Raw genomic sequence first — 22,089 nt, forward strand, 5'->3', positions numbered from 1 at the left:
CTAAAATGAACTACGAAGAAACAAGGTGAGTTTCCCTCAGGACAGAATTCTACCCTTTTGGCATATCAACAGGAAAATCCTTCAGAGCTATTAAGCATCTCAGAAACTGTTCATTTGGAAAAGGAGTAGGAAACCTGCATTCTGTTTCTTTAGCCTCTGAAGTCCCCTTGATCACACACCAACATCTGACACTTTAATGTTCTGCTGCTTTTCTCTGGACAATTAAGAGGTAAAAATAACCTCTAAAGAAGTTACCTATTACTGTATTAATAGAGTATCCCTTAAATGTCCCTTCTCATAATGGAAGAAAAACCTCAGGTTCCACACACTTCTCCTTGTGACAATACCACATCACTGCCCTGCTCACTGCAAGCCTTGGCCACAAAAAAGTTCCCTCTCTTATAGAATAAACAAGTTGGTTCATAATAAGCATTGCATATGTAGATGCTCAGAAGTTAACTTCAAAATTCAGTAGCTAAATATCCACAAGAAGGCTTAATCCACTCTTTCTCAACTGGGGTTCTGCGGAAGCCTAGGATTCTGTGAGAGGTTGCTAGGGGTCAATCTGTGACAAACTGATTGAAAGGAATAAACATAGTTTTTTTTTACTTTGCACACCAGTAACGCTAGCGCTCAGAGTGGTGGGAATTGTCACACGCTGCAATTCGGCTGCCAGCCCACAGCTTTGCTGTGGTGTAAAGACTGTGTAGGTTAGAAGAGAATTGTATTGTGAAGTGTTTGTATTTTTTACAATTTTTATGCAGGGATTCCCTGATACCTGAATGTTATTTCAAGGGTTCCTCCAGGGAAAAAAGGTTGAGAAAGACTGGCCACTCTGATCATATTGCATAAAAGGAAAAATCATCCACCTCCCCCTGCCCCCTAATCCTTCCTGTTAGTTTTTGGCATTAGGCAGGAATCTTCAGACAAACCGTGGAACATTGTGGTAGCCTCCAAGAAGAAAATATATTTGTTACAATGAATGTTCAAACTGCAGAAACTATCTATGATCACAAATGCATCTGGAAAATATCTGAAATTATGGATACCATGAGATAGTAGAGATCTGTATTTGGACACTCAACAAATGTATGAACAGTTGTCAGTCTTCTGTTGTGATTGACCAAGTCTCTGTATTTTGGACATTCACTCCAACATGTTACTGTGATTATTCAAAACATTCATGATTTATGTTGCTTTCTCCTTTTCCTATTTATAAATGCCCATGTGAAAGTAGAGTTTATGGCCAGAAGGGCTGCTGTTAGATAGTATTTGAGATATCAAGGAGGAAAGAAAGAAAACTAATAAAGAGATGTAGATTCAAATGGTGGCTTTACCATGCACCACTGTATATGTTACTATACATCTTCTATTCACAGAATGAGAACAGTGATACTGTACATATATTATACTGTACTTCCTCTATTACAGAATGTAAGAGCAAAGGATTTTTTTTAACAATATGCCATGTACATGTAAGATTTATACGTTATCCTTCAGCAGAGTGGGGAAAAAGACTTCAAAAGTGGGGAATAATTTTAGCTCAAACAACTATCTACTGTATATTGAAAGTTATCCAATTTAATCCTTTAACACTTGTGCTTTTCTAAGAGTTTTGATATAAAGATGGGCAAATGAGCATTCATCAAATAAGTAGAAACATGATAGAAATGCCAGGACATAAATTGCTGCGGGTCAACAGAAAACTCAAATGTTGGTGAAAATGGAAACAGGAAATAAAGAATAAGTTGTTATATAAATCGTCAATCCTGTTTGGGCACTCTAGAGAACAATGTTGTACAGAAAGAGCCAACATGAATATATGTATCTTGTACGACAGGTTCTGGAAGTGATCATAGGAAGACTGAATGGAGGCTTAACTATTATTAGGGATCTTGGAGCCACAATAATTATATAAAAATAGATTTAATTAAAGATGACTGAATAGTTGCACTTGGCTTGAGATCTTAGATAGCGTTTCCTGAATGCTCTAAATTCTCAGCTTGACCACTACAACCATAGGCCTCAAACTAGCAACTTATGTAGGATGTTGCTTCCTACCAGGCATTAAAATACTTGGCAGCTGAAACCAAGCCACATATGAAATCAAGCGTTTGGACTGAACTGATGCTTTACCAGAGAATTTTTACTCAAAGAAGCCAATGAAGTAGTTCAAGGAAAGAAATGACTAGAAGACTAGAAGTGTGCTGTGGAAGGCCCATGAGGAATGGTGTGGGGGACCAAAGGAAGCCTGATTCAGCCATAGAACTGAAGGAACACATAGGACTAAAACAGCTGTGCTCAAGATGGAGTAAAACACAGAGATTAATAGTTTTGTCTTAGACTATGAAGATAAACTGCAGGTTCCTGGCTACGTGACTAAGCTACTCATGCTTGACAAAAGCTATTTTATAACAGATAAATTATACTGTTTATTGGTATAAACAGTATAAAAGATATTGCAAGGAGTGCCCTTGTACTCCCACCAGTTGATAGATGTTTTAGGTTCAGGATTAAACCACTTTATCTTTCAAGGCTCTAGATTGTCTGATTTAAAGGCACCTATGTAGCTTAGTCAGATGGGTAGTGACTTTGTAGTCAGGAAAGCATTTTTATGTATCAGCAATTCTCTGGGAACAGTTCTGTTTTATCTAATCAATAAAGGAAATTTAACTATAAATTAGTCAAAGAAGAAATCACATGAATAATATGAATTGTCCCTCCCATGGTTGTTAAGGGTGTTATTCTTTCCTAGGAATCTCTAAGCCTTCAGTTTGGCTGTTCTTTCTAAAACAAAAAGACTTGAATCTAAGTCATAGAAATGCGAGCAAATACAAGGATCGAATACACATGTGAACTCCTCTACAATAAATGAAACACCCAAGTATAACAGGGATTGTATCACATTTGTTTGACCATCTCCAGAATATCATGTAGCTCCTCTCAGAAAAATCTAAGAATGAAGATTGGATGTGTCTTCACAATGCAGACTCTGTATCTTTATGTCAACCCTTCTGGTTGGTAATGAACCTTGAAACAAGATAAGGAATCCATGAAGATTAGAGACAGGTTTGCTCAGGTTCTGTTTCCATTCTAAGAAAAAAATTCTTTAAAAAACTGAAAGAGTGAGATTACACACTCTGGCCTTTATCCAAAAGAACTATTTACATGCATGATAAGAAATCATGTACAGCTGAAATTTGCTTTGTAGTTTTTTACTGCTGCCGCTTATTGCTATTGAGTTTTATTTGCCTTTGCAGTATGGGAAACTGAAAATAAAGTTCTGGTTGCCTATGTGGTTCTTTCCTTGTGGAAATGGCTCCTCCATATTACAACCTCATAAGATATCTCACTCCTGAGCCATTGGGGCATTCTGCTGCAACAAAAGCAACTTCTGTAGCATTTTAAAGGCATGCAGCTTACAGTTACATCTTTGTATATTTGTTAGATTGAGATATCAAATGAATTTTTGTTGTTTTAGCCCCACAGAAAATATTAAATATTAAAATATTCCAGCTTTCCGGAAAGGACCTGGCTCTGCCAGCTTGTGTGGGGCAACAAGAATTTTACCCAATCCTGGGCTGTGACTGGCACCTTGATGACGCTCCCTGAGTTACTGCCAATTTAACGTCTGTTCTTGGATTTTATTTATTTTCTAATTATTCAGGATCCTTTTACAATTGTATTTTTAATTGATTTTAATTGCTTTGTAAGTTACACTCACCCAGAGTCATTTTTAATAAGATGGGCGGTGATAACTTTGATAAATAAATAAATAATTTTAAAAAGTACAATATAACCATTTGTATCTTACAAGCATAAAACTCTTAATTTTCAAGTATTATACCTGTGTTTATAATCAAAGGGATCCGCAAAAGAAAAAATGGGAAACACAAGTGTAATGCAAACTGGTATGAAGGAACAATGCTGCTGAAAGAATTGTAGGAGTTGTTCAACACATCTGGAGGGCAGATAGCTTTTGAAAGACTGCACTTGAGGTTGTTTTTAATAATGTTTTCATTAAAGATTTTTTTTAAAAAGATAAAAATTAATACAAACCAATATAAAGAAAAGAAAAAGAAAGAAATCAAATAAAAAGCTAAAAGTGCAAGAAAGGGAAAAAAAGTAATAGAAAAATAGAAAAGAAAGAAAAAAGATACAAAGGAGTAGCTTCTGATATTCCTCTCAGCAGTTACAAGTATAATTATATTTTAACCCCTCTCTCTAAAGTTATATCACAACTCTCTTCTTTCTACAATCTATCCTATCTAATCATCAAAGCCATAAACCACAAGTTCATTTTAAAAAAAATTTATGCAAAAAGTCCATAAGGGGTTGAAAGACTGGACTTGAGTTACTTTTAAATAATTATTCCTTGTCAATATAGAAAAATAAGCAGGAATTAGGCAAAACGTTTTATTCCTCTGACATGCAGGACTAACAGGAAGTAGGTAACCCTGAAGCTTTCATTTGTTACTTCTTGCATTACATTCTTGCTTTCTTCTAGCTGGCTGGAGAAAGGTCTCATTGATGCAAACTATTATGTGATGACCCTTTTTTCTTGATACTGCAATAACTAAGTGAAGTTTGCGAACCAAAGAAAATAGAAGATGACCCAATTTGTCAGGAGTATAAATGAATATCAGGCAATCAGAACAGAACTACAACCCATGAAATTAACCGTGATTAAAATTATACTATTACAAGCATATTAAGATAATTTGTTTAACACTGGAATGTCTTTTGCATAAAAACACCTAGTGTTTTTAGTTCCGATTTTGAGCCAATAAGGTATATTTGTTTTGGGCCTTACCAACTGAAAATATTTCTATCTGACATTATGATGGGAAACCTTTGAACAGCAAACGTTTAATGCCAGTAGGTCAGTTTCTCATGGAATAAACTTTGCTTAACCAAACATACTCCTACTTGTATCAGCTTAAAGCCTTTGCACACATGAATGAAAGCATGAAGGAAGTTAACTCTTACCTACTTGAAGCCTTTCTAAAAGCACTGCAAAGCAAATAAACAAATGGAAACCAACTTATTTTACTTATTGGTTCACTCAAACACTAGAGGTACTTTCCTGAGGAACAATCTCTTATCCTCTGAAAAAGGATTTAAAACCTGTATTAAATAACTCACAAGCATACAATAAAAATCTTGTAGTAAGCCATGAAGTAATGCAAGAGAGAATATTAGTATTTATATACTCTGTACACAAAGGGTCCCAAATGCAAAATCTGCTATGAGATCTCAGGAACAGTGCTCCGAAAACATTAGCCTGGCACCTTGGAGAAGTTCTTCCAGTTGAAAAAAGACAGTACTGACTAAATGGATTGATGCTTTTGACTCTTACCTTCTGCAGCAACCCAGAATAGTGCCATTTTCAAACTGAACAGGAAAGAAAGTAGAAAAAAGCTAAGGCTGTAGGCAGCAGCTATTGAGGCAGGAGGAGTGGCTATGTACTGCTAACCTGGTCTGTTATATTCAAGCCAACTGAGGGGATCCTACTTAATCAGCCACTGAAGTAAGATACATGCCACCTTGTCTCTGCCCCAAATAACAATGTATGTTGGGCTAGCCAGTCTAGACTGCTTCACAGAGTTTTGTGAGAAAAAAAGTAATAGCGGTTATTTATGTATGCCACCTTATCTCCTTTCAGGAATCACAACATTTTTTTTAAAAAAAGTCCTATCAAAACCTGCAAGACAAAAAGTGTTCTCATAGTAAAAAAAAAAAAAAAAAAAAAGACATTCAGTATCATTATTGAAGCTGATCTCATTATATGTATTAAAGTGCTGAAACAAACTCTATTGTAAGGGCTCAATTTTCTTTACTTTCTACTCTTTCAGAGTTCCAGGAGACGTATGGTGAACTGAAGATGGCTCTGCGAAAGTGGAGCCAGTGACTGCAGTAAAGACCAAGGAACCAGTGAGTAGACCGGTTCCTTGGAACCTCTCTGGATAAGGTGAGGATGGGAGGTCACCCATATATGCTCCAGATGGCTGCTCCTCAGGAGGAAACCACAGGATAGCAGTATTCTGCAGGTTTGAGCACCAAGAGACAATGGGATCAGCCATCTTGCTCACAAACGCAGCAGAGACTTTTAAAGGACACTGAGTTCGCAAACCTCACTTCCTAATCACTTTTGGAAATTGCCTATTAACCATCTTAAAGCTATTAGAAATCTTCAGAATGACAAGTCTGGAAAGTCTTTATCAGGTGAGTTTATCTTTAACTCTGAACAAAAGAAAAATTAATTATAAGCTTAAGAAATAATTTGAAATAAACAGCAAAAAGCTAAATAAGATTTTGATCTAAGAAAGTTATAAACAGATTAAGGGTCCAGATAAATTTGGAATATTGACGTTTACTATAAGATTTTGGAATTAACTATAAAAAATAAACAGCTTTTCATGGGAAACAGACTTATTTTGTCTATCCTGGTTATTGCAAGTCATAACAAAGATAAGTGATGATTTTAGAAACTGGACACTATAAGGGATTAAAGATTCTAAGCAGAAGAAAACAAAATACAAGCCGGTTCTTGATGTCAGTTAATACTGGGACTTACAAAATGTCACAAAATGTCATAACAACTGAAATATTAAAGGAGATCTTTGAAGAGCAGAATCAAAAATTAGTAACTATAATATCAACACTGTCAGTAATGATGTCTGCTTCTATGGATAGAATATATCTAAAAGATGCTAATGAAGGAATGACAGAGAAAGTACCAAAAGTGGAACTACAAATGAAAGGCCAAGAAAATGATTTGGAAAAGAACACTTTACTGGATATACAAAAGAAATATGAATGATAAACCAACAGAATGACCTGGAAAATGTTTTCTTATTGTATCTACAAAAGAGGCCTGTTAAAGCTTTGAAGAAATCTGTGTGATGGGATAAAGAATTGAAGAGAAATCAAATCCTATGACAGCACTTGATTGAATCAAAGATTAAGACTGTTAGAAGTAAAAGGAAGGAATATAAAGTTAGTTAATTTGATCAAGGCTAAAATAAGACATTTTTTGCAAATGTTCTGGGAACTCTTTATGCTTTTAGTGCCTCACTAAATTCAGGAACACAGCATTGCAACCTAAATACGTTTTATTTCAAAAGACTGACTCTCAATTCAATGAAATTTGGTCTGATTTTATCCTTGTGATAAAATTTGTACACCGTGAGATTAATAACGTACTTTATATACTTTAATGTAGAGATTTTTTTTCTATAGATAAACAGAGTTTGGTATAAAGGTTTCCCAACCTTGGCAACTTCCAGATGTATGGAACTCAACTTAAGAAATTCTCAGCAACAGCCAGGTTGGCTGGGGAATTCTGGAAACTGAAGTCTACACATCCGTTGCCAAGGTTGAGAAACATTCCTCTTCAATTTAATTGCTAAATAACAGTAACATGTTTCTTGAATCTCTAAAATTAGGTTGAAGAATAGTAAATCTTATTTTAATAGAATTTCAAACAAAATACTTAGCAGTTTGATCCTATATTGTCTAAAGGCTGGTATCTATAATAAAGCTATTAGGAGGCAAATCAATAGAATAATTTTAAAAATCCCTGCAAACAATATTTGAAGAATACCTCCTAAGATCCAAATCCCTATGCACATCAAGATCATTATGAGACTAGAGGGATCAAGTCACTCCAATTTATCAAGAGCCCAGACAGAAAAAAAGCATGATTTTCAAGTGTCTTCCTGACTCACCCATCCCCGACATCCACTAGGGCAAGTTCAAAGTTTCTGACCCTTTGCATTGCTCAGAAACAGCAATAATGGACTTTAGTTATTCCAGCAAACTCAACTTTATTTGCACAGGCTGTCAGTGTACCTGGGGTAGTACAAAAATCTGTAACAGGCTACAGCAGTCAACTGGATACTCTTTACTTTGATTTTAAAGCCTGAAAACAGGACTTTCATTAAAGGCTTTGTTGTGAATATACACTCCTTGCCTATCAACATGCTGAGCTATTTAGAGATGCTCAGGCACCCTAATTTATGTACACAAGGGAGAGATGTTCTTTGTCAGACAGACAGAGGCAATTCCCCCAGTCTCTCCCACTGACAGGATATAGAGAAACATTTCAGTTCATTTTAAATTGTGACTCAGAAGCTGGGAGCCTAGATGGGAAAAAGGACTAGGGTCTATCTCCTCAGAAGCCTCAGATTTAACTTATTGGAATCCCCAGTTAATGGGAAGTCCAGGTATGATTGAGACAAGGGGGATATCCATATCAGGTAATATCTATCTCAAGACAGGTTAAATGTTTAGCCAGGAATTCTGTATTATGTTCTTCTTCCTGCCCTCCTAGATATTTCAGCATATTGTGGATTGATTATTGAGTTCATGGGAGAATCCACAATATCACACGGAAACTCTGTAACAAGAGTGGACAACCTGTGGTCCCAGGAGTGCATCCCCCCCCAATTCCTTTTGTGTCCTTACAGGGACCATATTTTCTTGGAAAAACGATGAAAAACGGGCAAATCTGAAAGAGGTTCACAAGGATTAAAAAAATCAATTGTTTATGTTTATAACTTTGTTTTACAAAGGAAAATTAAAGAGCAAAACCAAGAAAATAAATAATTAAATAAATCTAAAGGACAGCTTTTTGAAATAAAAGACTGTCTTTTATAATAAAGGACATATGGTCACTGTACTCATGGAGAACCTTTTAATGTGACTACTGAAAATGAGCACAACTTCCTGTCACTTTGAGTTAGAAATGACATGGACAATGTAGCAGAAGCTGTAAAATACACATATGACTATAAAACAGAACAAAGCACCCTTCTTCAAATTCCCACCCCAAAGCCTGCCACACTCACATATGTGATGTAGGTTCCACCTGCTTTGTAGCCTCAGGATCTCTTAACATATTAGGCATGGCCCTTGACAACCAGTAAGTTGTCCATCTCTACTCCTATTTTTTTTGAGGCAGAAGTAACCTGCCTCAAAAAAAAAAAAAAAAAAGAAAAAAAAGTGATGGCTTGGAAAACAAATATAATTCTCCAAATGTCTAAAAATCATCAGATCCCATATTGTGTTCTCCATCTTTCCCTTTGAGAAAATCTGGCACAAGATATTTACTCAAAACAAGATGGCAAAGTATTTCAGGGTTGTTTTATGTCTTTTCCTTTGCTGGCCTCAGATGCTGTCAGTGTCCTGCTGTCCCATCCTTTTATAGATTTCTATCTGATTTTCTGCTTCCCAGGCTGCATATAAACCTGATGTGTGTGCGCACGCATGTGTGTGTGTTTAAAAACACCCTGTGAATATATTTTTAAATGGTTTGATGAGAACAGAAAGCACTGTCAAAAGCAAAATTATAAAACTGAAAGAAAGTCGGGGGGGGCAGAAAGATTTGTTCTATATGTTCACTAGCAAAACCTCCTTTGACAAGACTGGGGCATGTAAATTTTGTGTGAGTGTGGTTTAGAAAACTTTAATGCAAAACACATTCAGATATATTTTCAGATTAAATAAAATAACCTTATCTCAAATTAGGACTCCTATCTGAAACATGAAAGCAAGAATAGCCATTTCTATTAATTGTTAGTACAGCAGATAAAATGGGGATTTCTTAAGCAACTCAAACTACGGAATATTAAAAAATAATTTGGAAACTACATATTTCACTCTGAGTAGGGTAATTGTCATTTTAACTTATATAACTTAGGTGATCTCTGCAAATAGTATAGATACAGAAAGGACATACAGGTAGGTCTCAGTGCAGTTAATGAATCCCATGAAATTGCTGTATTATTCGAATTTGCACTATTCAAAGTGATATTTCTATGGAAAATATGGTAATTGGTTCCAGCTCGATGGAACTAGGCAATGAAAATTTTTAATCATAATTTTTTATATGTATATGAATGAAATATTACAGTAAAGGATAAAAAGAATATGCTTATAATTTAAATGTATGGTTAACAAACTCACAAAGTAGTTATAGGAAGCAAAATAAAAAAAGAAAATTAATGTAGATACAGGCATTCCAACCTCTCATACTCTTTTAGTGTTGCTATGACCATGTTCATTTCATTCAATTACATCAAATTTTTGCTCTAATGTAATAATGAGCCTCTTCTTTTTTTGAGCTTGTACTGTTTTCCTCTGATTGAATCTTCCTTTTCTCCATTTTACACAGATGAAGATTAGCAGCGTCTAAAACCCCAACTGCAACTGCGTTAGCCTCAACTGTGTACGTGCTAGCCTTGCATTAACTGAATTTTGAGTTCCATTAAACGCAACCTGGTATCAATTTACAATTTGCACTAAATTGAATATCCTGTTATTTGAACTTGCTCTAATCACAACCTATTGTAAACCAATCACCACTTAGTCAATTCAGCTTTCCTGTCCTGGTCCTCCCTCCCTGCCCTACTGCTTCCAGCCACTATGCTCATACAAAATCTGCTCAGGAGGGATGGCCAAATCTTTGGAACACATTTGGAGGGCAGGAAAAAATGGGAATCGCCCCACTTCCTATGCTGCTGACAATAGGTTAAAATTATTTGCAGTGTAACATTTCCTCATAAAGCAATTACTCTGTATATAAACAACAATTTTTCTTTCCAGCTAACCTCAGCAATATACTCTTTTTCAAAACACCTTAAGAGAATCTAAAGGTATTTTACAGTCTTCTCAAAAGTGACTCTGAATGCTGTAAGATATACTCCTAGTTTAGGTTACTAAAGATTGGTCACTTTAGTCCTCTGCCTCAAGACTGACTTCAGGATACAGTAAACTTGCACATCACCTGTTGCTTTTACACACAAAAATATCATGGACACCATCAGCCAAGGAGCTCTCCAGCCCCGTCCCCAATTGCCATTAATGGAACAGATCATTCCTGTCATTTCCTCATGTAAATGCTACTGTACTCATCCTAATGAAGGCTACAGAGGACAAAACCCCAACAAAATAGTGATATCAAAATAAAATGTTTATTCACCAGAGCAAAGCTATAGCTGCCATATATAAAAATATATACCATCAAACCACTCAGTCTGGCTGTAGCAGCCCAATTATTTTATGTGAGTGACCAAGGGTTTTTCTGCATGCTAAGCTGGCATTCCCCCCTCCCCTCTTTGCTTTTGTTAGGCGCTAAGTAACAGTTTTTGGTTTCTATGGTTGACCAACGGTTTCCTTTGCCCATCATATCTACAATTGTGACAAAGGCTGGCATGATTGGAAGCTTGAAGGAAAACCACAACTGAATGGCATGCCATTCACTTCCACACCCCTCTCCAACCACAGACAGATACAGTTACTGGGTTTGACTAACGGTTATCAATCGGCTGAACTGTAAGCCCTTGGGAAGATAACCAGCCAGAAAAACAGAAGAAGGAAGCAAGCTAATATGAACCATAAAAAAAAATGTATATAATGAAATGAGCTTGTTAACCTCCTGGAACTTTTTAAAGTGTCTTTTATTTAATTTTTTTCAGCTTTAAATTGGTCACTCAGGGAAACTCCACTCATTTTGATTCTTCATAATACAGTAAATATTTCGTTTCCCAGACACGAAATGGGTAACACACACAATGTGAACTTGCATATTTAATAATCTACATGCATCCATTTTTAGAAACCTCATTTAAAGTATTTAGACTCACTCATAACAAAGGTGCTGAGGGGAAACATGGCTAATATTGCCTGCAAAAAATCATAATGCACCTTACAATAATCACAAGCTTATTATCAATCTTACTGTTTGAATCATATTATTCAATTAAATGAGAATGCAAAATTTCCCTCCCATTTCTCAACAAAACAAATCTGATCTGCAAGTCTGAAGGAAGAACAAGAACAGATCAAAAAAGAAAATGATAAAGTAAAAACAAAAACAGTAAAACCTGTAATTATAACTTAGTCCTAAAAGTGGTTATATATGGAAATAGAGGTGGGTTCAAATGAATAGATGAGCAAAGTCTCTATGAGATTATTTATCTTGAGCGTTGACCCTCACCATATGACAAGATTGCTGTTCACTATCTACTGGTTCCACATTTCCTGAGGTAGTGAAATACAATCCCACCATGTGGTATGTCAAAATATTTGCATGAAAAGTCAGGGTGGACAAAAAAGTGCCAACCCCATCCCACTATGGGGTGATTATATCATCATACAAGGTTTCTGCTGAAGCCAGCTGCTCTTTCATCCTAGTAGTTTTTTTGCAACAAATTCCAAATTAAATCAACTCTGGCTTAGCATGCAATTTTATGTAATAAAGCATAAAAGAGAATGATTTCTGGACCTGAATATAAGAACATATTGTCCCAGTTTGTATTTTTTAAAATGAAAACTTACGTATAATAGAAAAGTAGAAATAATTGGGCATCCACTCTTTTTTATATTAATTTAAAATCAAATGTGGGAATGTTAATGTTCTAAATGAGTGTTCTAAACAAATATATTCATAATAGCTATATGTCTTATTTTGTTGCCACTGATCCAAATATGTCTATAGCTATGTTGAAGTTCACCCTATTAATCTCTAAACATTTTATATGAAGAGATCCTCCTTTTCCTCATCCCATTAGGAAATATCTACATATCACTTTATCTTTCTTTTAAGCCTTTCTATCTTTTATGGGTATAGAGACTGATGAGCTAGTCCTGGACAAGCTTTTAATTCATCTCTAGACAGGTGGCCAGTCTATTAGATTATCTTTTTCAGTTCTGTTTCCAAGTCCTGAATTTCTACCATAAGCCTGAATAAATGCAGGCCTCTAATTTAACCCAGCAACCTCTCTATGTAACAGAATAACAATGACAGCTTGAATCATATTTGACTGCCAGACAAAAAGGCAGCAAGGCATACTAATTTTCAGAAAAGCAATATTTTTGGCAGAGTCTTAGGAGTTTTGCCCCAGGGTGCACAAACAGAGCTGAAAGAAAAGTATTTTAGATTCAAAAATATAATATGAATGTGAAAGAAAATCAGCATTCTGTACATTTTATGGGAGAAACATTTTGTCCATAACTGAGAATGATTCAATGATTTTGTTCACACAACATATTAACCCAATTTTTGAATTAGCCCATTTTGAGGCTAAATGCCAAAGACGATACTTTGCTAAGTCATTGTGCATTTCATCTGCCAATAAATCTGAAGGCACCTTACACCCAAACTGAGGTGCCCCCGGTTTGATGTTAGTATCTGCATATTCCAAATGATGAGTTGTCCACATGTGGAGCTCATAGGGAACTTCCTGTGCTCTGTAAAACAGCAAGGGGCTCTGAAATAAGTGTGCATGCTTGTTGCCACAAAGTTCTTTCTCTCTTTCTCCTGCTCCTTCAATCATGTTGTCAGCAAAAGTGTCTGAAAGTGTGAAGGATGGGCTGTGTGTGTCGTGAGTGAGCCTTGGCTGTCAAGGATACATGCTCCTGGCAGAGCCCACTCCATTCTTTCACACAGGGCAAAAGGTTCCTTGCAAGCTCCACCCACCTACATAATTCTCTATACTCTGGCAGCCACCACTATGCCACCTGCGGGAGACTCTGCATTCCTTGCCTTCTCCTTCATTCTCCCTATCTGCTAATCTTCTGCACTACCATCATTTTGTCACAAATCCAACCCCTGAAAAGTAGTCAATTAATGCTGTAAAATTTAACCATGATTTAAATTAAGATTTAACCAAGCTAACTAAGATTTAAAGAAACAAACATAGCCACACCATGGAAATTCAGACATTAGGTCTTTAAATACCCTAGTGACCTCACTGACCTACACCTTAGAATTCTGTGTGAACACACCCAGTAAATTGTACTGGTTCAGAACATATAGATTTAGAAACTAAAGGAGGAACCCAGCATAGTGAATAATTGATTCGTATAGATTCTTAAGCCAGAAATGCCTGTTCACGCCTAGCATGAATTTCAAACATTGTAACATTTCACAGGCAGATAGGATAAGACATTTAGAATAGGGGTCAGGCATAAATATCAGCTGCTTGACTTGTTTAATGAACACAATGTCAATAGAGTCGGTGATTGGTCAACACACGGAATTATTTTCTCAGTCCCCAGTTTGGAATCCAGCTTCACACTGTTCTACCCCTCACTGACTCTGAGCCTTTTCTTCTTCTAATTTTGATTCATATTAATATTCCCTTTGTTTAATTCTCATTCTTCCTCCTAGACTTTCTTTTTGGGAACAGACTGTCTGAGATTCATTGATTGTACATTATCCATCTGTCAAAACCTTTGCTGAGGTCCAAGTAAACTATATCTACATTATTCCCTAAATCTGCTCTGCTAGTAACTCTACAAAGGAGATAAGGTAGTATCTTTATAGGGCCACACTCAGACAACTTAAAAATGCATCATAACCCATGATAAAATGTCCTGTGATTATGCCACATTATTCTGGTTCACATTGTTAGCAACAAACTCATGCTGGCTCCTGTTAACTGTAGCATTCCTATCCAAGTGTTCACAAATAAGCCACCTGATAACGTGTTTGAAGACTTTGTCCAGTACAGATGTCAGGCTGATTGGTCTGTAGTTTCCCAAGTCCTCCCTTTTCCCCCTTTTGAAGATGGAGATGAAATCTGCTTTCCTCCTGTCTTCTAGAATCTCCAAGAGTTATCAAAAATTACTGAGAGTTGTTCTGCAATAACCTCCACTAGTTCCTTCAGTACCCTGTGATATAATCCATCTGGTCCTAGAGACATGTATTTATTTAAATCATCTAAGTTCTCTCTTATCCTCTCCTTGTCTGTCCTAAGCTGCAGTTCCCTCCTCTTCCAATGGCATAACCATGATCAGCTAGGGGTCCACCTCCATTCTAAGAATAAAGAAATATTAAGCCATCATGAAGATTAAACTAAAAATTCCAAATAAAAAACATTTAATGCACGTAATATTGATATTAAAATAATATATCAAATAGTTGTAGAATGACAATGTATGGAAACAGTTGGTAATCACTTATGTTTGTATTATTTCAACCGCTTCCAGCCCCAGATTATCAAACTTAGTGTTTCATGAATTTAAGATTTGTGTATTTCACAAACTTCATTCAATTCTGATATCATATACCAATATTTTGATTTTAAAATTTGGAAAGAAAATTATTTTTAAATTAAATTTACAAATATTAAAATGTTTAAGCAACAATGCTATACACACTAATCTAATTCTGTAAAAGAAATCTACTGTGGATTTCAATAGAATCCTATACTGTGAACTCAAAAATATGCCTCTCCCAGATAATATACTTCAGACAGCATATCCACAAAAGCTCCTTATGAATCTTTCAGTACACTAGGTGTATAAATATTAACAGAAACACTGTTAGAACAGAAAAAAAACTTACAAAATAATTGTCAAAGATTCAGTTTCAGGTTTGATGGATTTCTAGTGAATCATCTGAAACTTACAAAGGCATGAATGAAAACAGAGGGCGGTGAAGAGCAGAAGAGATGGGCAATTGCAGCTAGCCAATATTCCTTCAGCTCACTATTAAAATCTTCTGACAACTCCAATATTTTGGGATCATGACTGAATATTACTTTGGAATATCCTTCCTAAGAGATTCCCATGGTTTCTACATTAGAATTTTTTCAATGCCAGGTTCAAACACTTTTATTTCCCCAGCTTCTCCAAGGTGCACATCCTCCAGCCTGCCTTGACATTTTTATTTGTTCTTGTATCATGATCATGGAATCTCAGCACTGTATTGCTTTAAATAATAAATAAGTTATTACTGTATTATTACACAATCCTAAAATCTGGTCTGATGAAGACATTTTAAAGTAAATTAATGAGCAAAATAGCAGTTCGTGAAATATTAGCTACAGCTACAGCTATTTTTTCTCCAAATAAGAAAGATTTAAATTACTGCTTACTTGCGACGGAACATTTCGGCAAATATACAACCTACACTCCAAAGATCAACTGGTGTTGCATAACTGGATTGAAGCAGAACTTCGGGAGCTCTGTACCACAGAGTAACAACCTGCAAAACAAAGGGTAAAGCATTAGAAATATGGTTTAATTACAGAAATTTCCAAGAAGCAGGAAAATATCTCTTTCTTTTCCTAACATATGTTCCTGTATATCTAGATTGCAAACTTTGAAGGAGGATCTTTGTGGAATGAATATACATAATCATTATATTATTAATCATTTCTCTGATTCTTAGATTTTGTTTTATATTGCAGGAAGGAAACATTTTAGTCTTCAGGATGGACAAATGTCATTTTATAAAGTTATAAATGAAAAACATTAGGTATGCTTCCAGGTAAATTATTTTAAAGGCTATTAATTGAAAAGTATTTGACAGCAATTATTCTGTTTCATCTTCCTTCATGTATTTCTTTACATTAAGAAATAGATAGAGGAAAAGGAAAACTCAGTGTTAAGGACTGCACAATAAACCTTTGATCTGAAAGCACCACAGGAAATACAGTCTGTGACAGTTTTTCTGAGATGTACATATAGATAAAAGTTTGAAGAAGTTACAAGTGAGAAGGGAAAAATACAATTGCAGTCTTAAATAATGTTGAATTTAAATATATTTTCCCAAAGACATTATTTTTAATTAAAGTAATGGCATCGATCTCTGAGAAAAAAGTGTATTCCTCAATTTAGAGGTCATCTGAAATTAGATTAAAACATGCAAAATATATATAAAATAGACATGATGAAATAATAAATATGGAAAATGCAAGGATATCATTTAGACAAATGGTCAGGTTAACACTTTGGTCTCATCATATCTGTTTTAGAAACAATTCAGTAATTTTAAGAAAGAAGAAAACAGACACTGCTAAATGTATGGCATAAATGAGGACCTATAAACTGTTACTGCAACATGAACAGTGTAACTTACTGTAGTTGATAGGTATTAATCGGTATTCAGGCTTGCTGAAATGACTGCTGAATGTAGAAGGCTGCTTGATAAACCTAAATATACTGATTTTCTAGGCCAAATACACAGCCACCATGAACAGATTTAGCTTTTGTCGTGTGTTTGAAATGGTGAGGGAAAAAAATAGGAAAATGGAGTTTATTTAAAATGAGCAACAGGCAGGCTTTAAGCCTCTGCTGAAATCAGCCATTTTAAGACTCTTAAGCTGCTCCAGAGGGGGCACTTCCACACCACTATTTCCACTCCTCAGTTTCTTAATCACCTTCACTTCTGCTGACCTTAGAAGGCTGAGATCTCCCACAAGCCACCTGAGCTCCCTCCAACTGGAATCAACAGGAGAATGCAAAAAATTTAGTGTTCTGCCTTCGTATAAAGGAAAACAGAATACATTGCTAGGCCCATCCACCAATCTAGGTTTTTAGTTTCTGTTGAGTACATTTACCTTGTTGTTTGAGAAGGAAGGAAGGAAGGACAACCTGGCAGCTTGAAAAGAGCCAATGCTTTCTAGCTGCAAAGCCAGCTTTCCTATTGCATTTTAAAACCTGCAAACTGTGATGTTAAATTGCAACAATGGGCTTTTCTCAATAGATGTAAATATGGCTGCATATTTCTGCAGTTGTTGGAGGGGGACACAAATTCTAATATCTACAGAAATAGGATACTCAAGCTCTGGAAGGAAGGAGGAAAGAATAAGGATTGCCTTAAACTGAGGGGAGGAAGGAGAAAATGGCCTACACGTAAGGTGTGCGGAGGTGCTGCACTGCAAAAAGGAGAAAAAGCGTTGCTCTGGTTTTAAACAAACCAGCACAGAAAGAGAAATAACTTGGCTCAGTTCCCCAAACCAGCTGCCATCAGGTGGTATGGAGCAGTTTCTGAGTAGTGCAAAGCTCACATGTGAATATGTCTGAGATTCTATCCACACAACTGTTACAGTTGGACAGAAAGCCCCAACCGATAAAACTTCAGTTTTCAGGCAGTGAAAAGTGAGAAGTAGGCACTGGAACTGTTTTCTTCCTTCCCTATGCAAAGATTCATGATCCTTGCATCGACAGGTGCAGTTGCTCAAAACAATAAAAACCTCAAAAGAAAGGACTGAGTGCAACAAAACAAGGAATAAAACTGAATTCTGAAGTGCCTAAATTTACAAAGAATTTACAAAGGCCAAACACATTTTGGAAACCACTACAGAATATTTTGCTAGGTGAAATACTGAAAACTTCTCTTTCTCTTGAAAGAGATTCAAATGGACAGTTACAATATGCTTTTCTCCTAATTTAATGAAAATTAATTTCTTTTTAGATATTCAGGAAAAGATACAACTTCGTTGTTTCTAATACCTTTCGAACTCTGTGCCTTTATGGACATCCTCTAGATCTATGTTTGCCACAACAAAATTCACACTAAACTGTCCAATCTTCCATATCCATTCACGTAAGCTGTTTCTTTTCCTGGCTTGCTGTAAATAATAGCTAATATCATTCACAGTTTTTGTTGTTTTCCATCTGTTAACATCTGAGGTGGCAATATATAAGGAACATTTCAGCAATTTACAAAGTGGTATAAAATGGGAAGGGAGAAGTTATGTGATTTGTCTCCTGTGATGCCACTAGGTTCTCCTGATATTAACATATTATTATATTATTATATATAATATTATTATTATATTATACAATATTAACATATTCTGCAATATCCTCCATCTGGTGCTCTTCTAAGATGTTGGATTTCAATTACTAAAATCCCCAGACAAGGCCAGTGTTGAGGAGAACAATGTCTACTGCAAATGCTATGCTTAGCAGGGAGGGAAAAAGACATTTTCATAGCACAAAATTATGCATTTTAAATGCTAAGAAAGTATTCTTCCCCAAAATGTGTTATTTAAAAAAAAAAAAAGAACTGTATTCCCGATGAAACTGACTGAAGAAAGCATTACATGGAGGAAAGGTCTTAGCAAAATCTTTCATAAAGAATGGTTTAGGTGAAACTGCACATTGATTAAGAAATCTATACAAATTAGCCTTCTGGCTAGGGATGTTAGAGGTTGTATTCAGGGGGCACCAAACTGAAGAAGGCTGTAATGTTTGTAACGAATGCAATTGTCTCAGTGTGCATAATCATGTGTTTGATGTTCAAGATGAGCAAAATGTGTCCGCTTGTATTCAAGGAACTTGACTGCAAAGAATAACCACAGATAAATGTTCTTGCTACTAAGAATGTTCTCTTGGAAAAAAAAAAAACCAATGATGCATTGAATCTGCATGATTCACTAAGAACATTTCCCTCTGTCTCATCCCTTTTTCACCAAGAAACCAAACAAATATTTATGGATATTCCATTCAGTTACAGAGAAACAGAAATGAAAATCATGCTGAAGACAGGATATGGTGAATTCAACAGCTACCATAGAACTTCCTCTTCTGAATTGTTTTTATTACCAAATTTTACTTATGTGAAACTTTTTGATAAAGGAAAGGCTTCATCTACCCCCACCCCCAAAATAACACAGGGATAAGCTTAAGTAATGACAGACCTGATGCCTCCTTATAAGGTCAAGATTTGGATTGAAAGGGGCAAGCTGGAGTCTATGGTGATTAATATATTTTTGTAAAGGTCTGCCCAGACATGAACTCCTATTGAATATAATAGAATGTATTTATTTGTAAATATTTAGAAATATAGCCTAAAAGTGCAAACTCACTTTGATGTAGTGACAAAAAATCTTATTATCAGGGATAACAGTCCAATTTGGGCTAATGGACCTATTTTATCTTGTTGGGCTGATTTTGAAACAAATGAACAATGCAAACAATAATTCAAAGAACAAAGGAATAGATTCTTCTTTAGTTTTAATTACTTGCTTTATTTATGCCATTTGCTTACACTGCATTTATATTCCCATTAAAACAGCCAATATTGTTAAACTAAGCACAACCAGAAGGGATACTGAGTCTTCTTTTGACCTTTAAGGAAGATGGTGCATTCAAGTGTTTAGCTGATATGCTCTTTAAAGAATGATTTCATTTATAAAAATTTTCGTAACATTTTCTCATACACCGCACTATTTATCCCTGTACTGAATTTGCAATGTGTTTACAGGTAGTCCTAACTAAACAATCATTCATTCAGCAACCGTTAGAAGTTACAATGGCATTGAACAAATGTTAGTTATGACTGGTTCCCAAAGTTACGGCTGTTGCAGTACCCTGTGGTCACATGATCAGAATTCAGGTGCCTGGCAGCCCAACTGCATTTACGACTGTAGCATGCACTTCAACTCCCCTGCTGTCCCCAGCTGACCTTTGCCATCTTCTTCCTCCCACTGCTGATGAGGTGTGCCCAGCCAAGGCACCTGCTGGCCCTTCGTGATGCCTTGCAAGGCCTCGTGAAGAGCCAGCAATTGCCTCAGCCGGGCATATGTCGTCAGCAGCAGGAGGAAGATGGCAAAGGTCAGCTGGGGGTGGCAGGTGGCAGCAGGGATAGGTGGCAGGGTGGTCAAAAAGGCAGAGATGGGGGAGATAGGCAGGTGGGGGGAGATAATGCGAAGGTGAGTGCAGCAGGGCAGTGGAGCCTTGTCTGCTGAAGGGAGCTTGCTGGACCTGGCTGGGAAGGAGACAGCAGGATGGAGCAGTTCGCACAGGACAGGAGAAGCACGATGTCCTCATCTAATGACCACAACTAGGACTACTGGAGCTGCTGTCGCTAAGCGGTGCAGCCATGTGATGTTTCACCTAATGACCGCTTTGCTTAGCAATGGAAATTCCTGTCCCAATTAGGGTCATTAAGCAAGGACTACTTGTAGCGCAATCTTCTATATAAGGAATTCTCTTTTAAGTGGACGGTATTTCTTGATGATAAACCAGAAAAAATAGTTCTGGTTGCTGTACTCAGAGAACTCAAGACAGAAGGAGAAGTATCTTGACATCCCTTTTAAGTCTAAATGTATGCTTAGAGATTATCTTTTTCCTCTTCAACTTCCCCACTATGTTTTTACCCAAATCAAGTTTTTTGGGGGGGGCATTCAGTTGCAGGAACACAGGTTCTCCCTCCATATCTTATACTTGCCTTCATTGGGAGGAATATTACAGCCAATTATTCATTGTCTCCTGCTGTGGTGAACTAAAGGACCCACCAAAGGATCTACAAAAGGCCGTTAGCCCCTCCTTACCTTGGCCTCCAATGACTGAACAGGAAATTAGAGGACTCATTCAGACTCTGAAGAGGCTCTTGGGGAAGATGTTCTACCCACTGAACTATTCAAATATCACAGTGACTGGTAGGCTTTTTTACTTGCAAGTTTATTTACTCATATAAATAATTCCTGCCAAATTCCAGCTGGCTGGGAGCTCTCCAATCAGTCTAACTGACATCATAGCAAAATTGTATCCCAAATATCTTTTATACCACATTGAGGACTGAGTAACTGAAAAGGCCTTGTTAGCTGAAGAGCAATCTGGATTTAGGTCTGGTCATTCTACTATTGATAATTGTTTAATTTTATGTCGCCTAATAGAAAAATATACAGCTAAAGGGAGCCAACTGTTTACAACATTCACAGACCTCAGTGCAGCTTTTGACTTATGGTCCTGAACATAGAACCCAGATTCCTTTTTTAACTAGGACATTATATTCAAACACATGCTTAAAGGTACACACAGGAGCACATGGTCCCCTAACAGGTAAAATTAGCACCCACAAAAGTCTGATCTCAGACAAAGATATATACCGGCTCCTATTCAGTTCAATCTGTACATAAACGATATCCCAAAGTTCCTTCCATCAACTGACATGCATATGCCTAAAGTTAAAAATAAACATGTAAACATCCTGCTTTATGCTGATGACATGGTCCTGATGTTGTTCACCCAGGTAGGGATGAGAAGATTGCTGCACAGGTTCAGTTCATACTGTGTACGCAACAAGTTCAAGACCAAGGCAGTCATTTTCAGGAAAAGAAACTAGATATAACTGGACTAGATATAACTGGAGCCTGGACAGGGGAACACATAGATCAGATTAAGTCCTATTTATACTTAGGAATTGTTTTCACAGAAGCAGGTTCCTGGTTCCCACATTCAAGAGTCTTCTTGCAGGGAACAAATCTGCATATCACTAGCAAGACTGCAATTTTTATATCAAAGACCATTTTGAAGAGATGAACTACCTAGAACAGATTGGGG

General features: G+C 36.4%; 1 protein-coding gene across 3 annotated transcripts in view; it reads right to left on the reverse strand.

Annotated features, from left to right (window-relative positions):
* Window positions 1-22,089, reverse strand: part of CDK6 (cyclin dependent kinase 6) — a 111,513-nt gene that overhangs the window by 19,401 nt on the left and 70,023 nt on the right. For all 3 annotated transcript variants that reach the window (XM_088150574.1, XM_088150575.1, XM_088150576.1), the window contains exon 5: window positions 15,888-15,997. In XM_088150574.1, the coding sequence (XP_088006700.1) occupies window positions 15,888-15,997 (110 nt within the window). The remainder of the gene's footprint in view (window positions 1-15,887; window positions 15,998-22,089) is intronic.

This window comes from Python bivittatus, unplaced genomic scaffold (genome assembly GCF_059951505.1).
Source record: "Python bivittatus isolate LINGU-HERP-01145 unplaced genomic scaffold, Pbiv_v1 ctg000610_np1212, whole genome shotgun sequence".
In the NCBI taxonomy this organism is placed as follows: Eukaryota; Metazoa; Chordata; class Lepidosauria; order Squamata; family Pythonidae; genus Python; species Python bivittatus.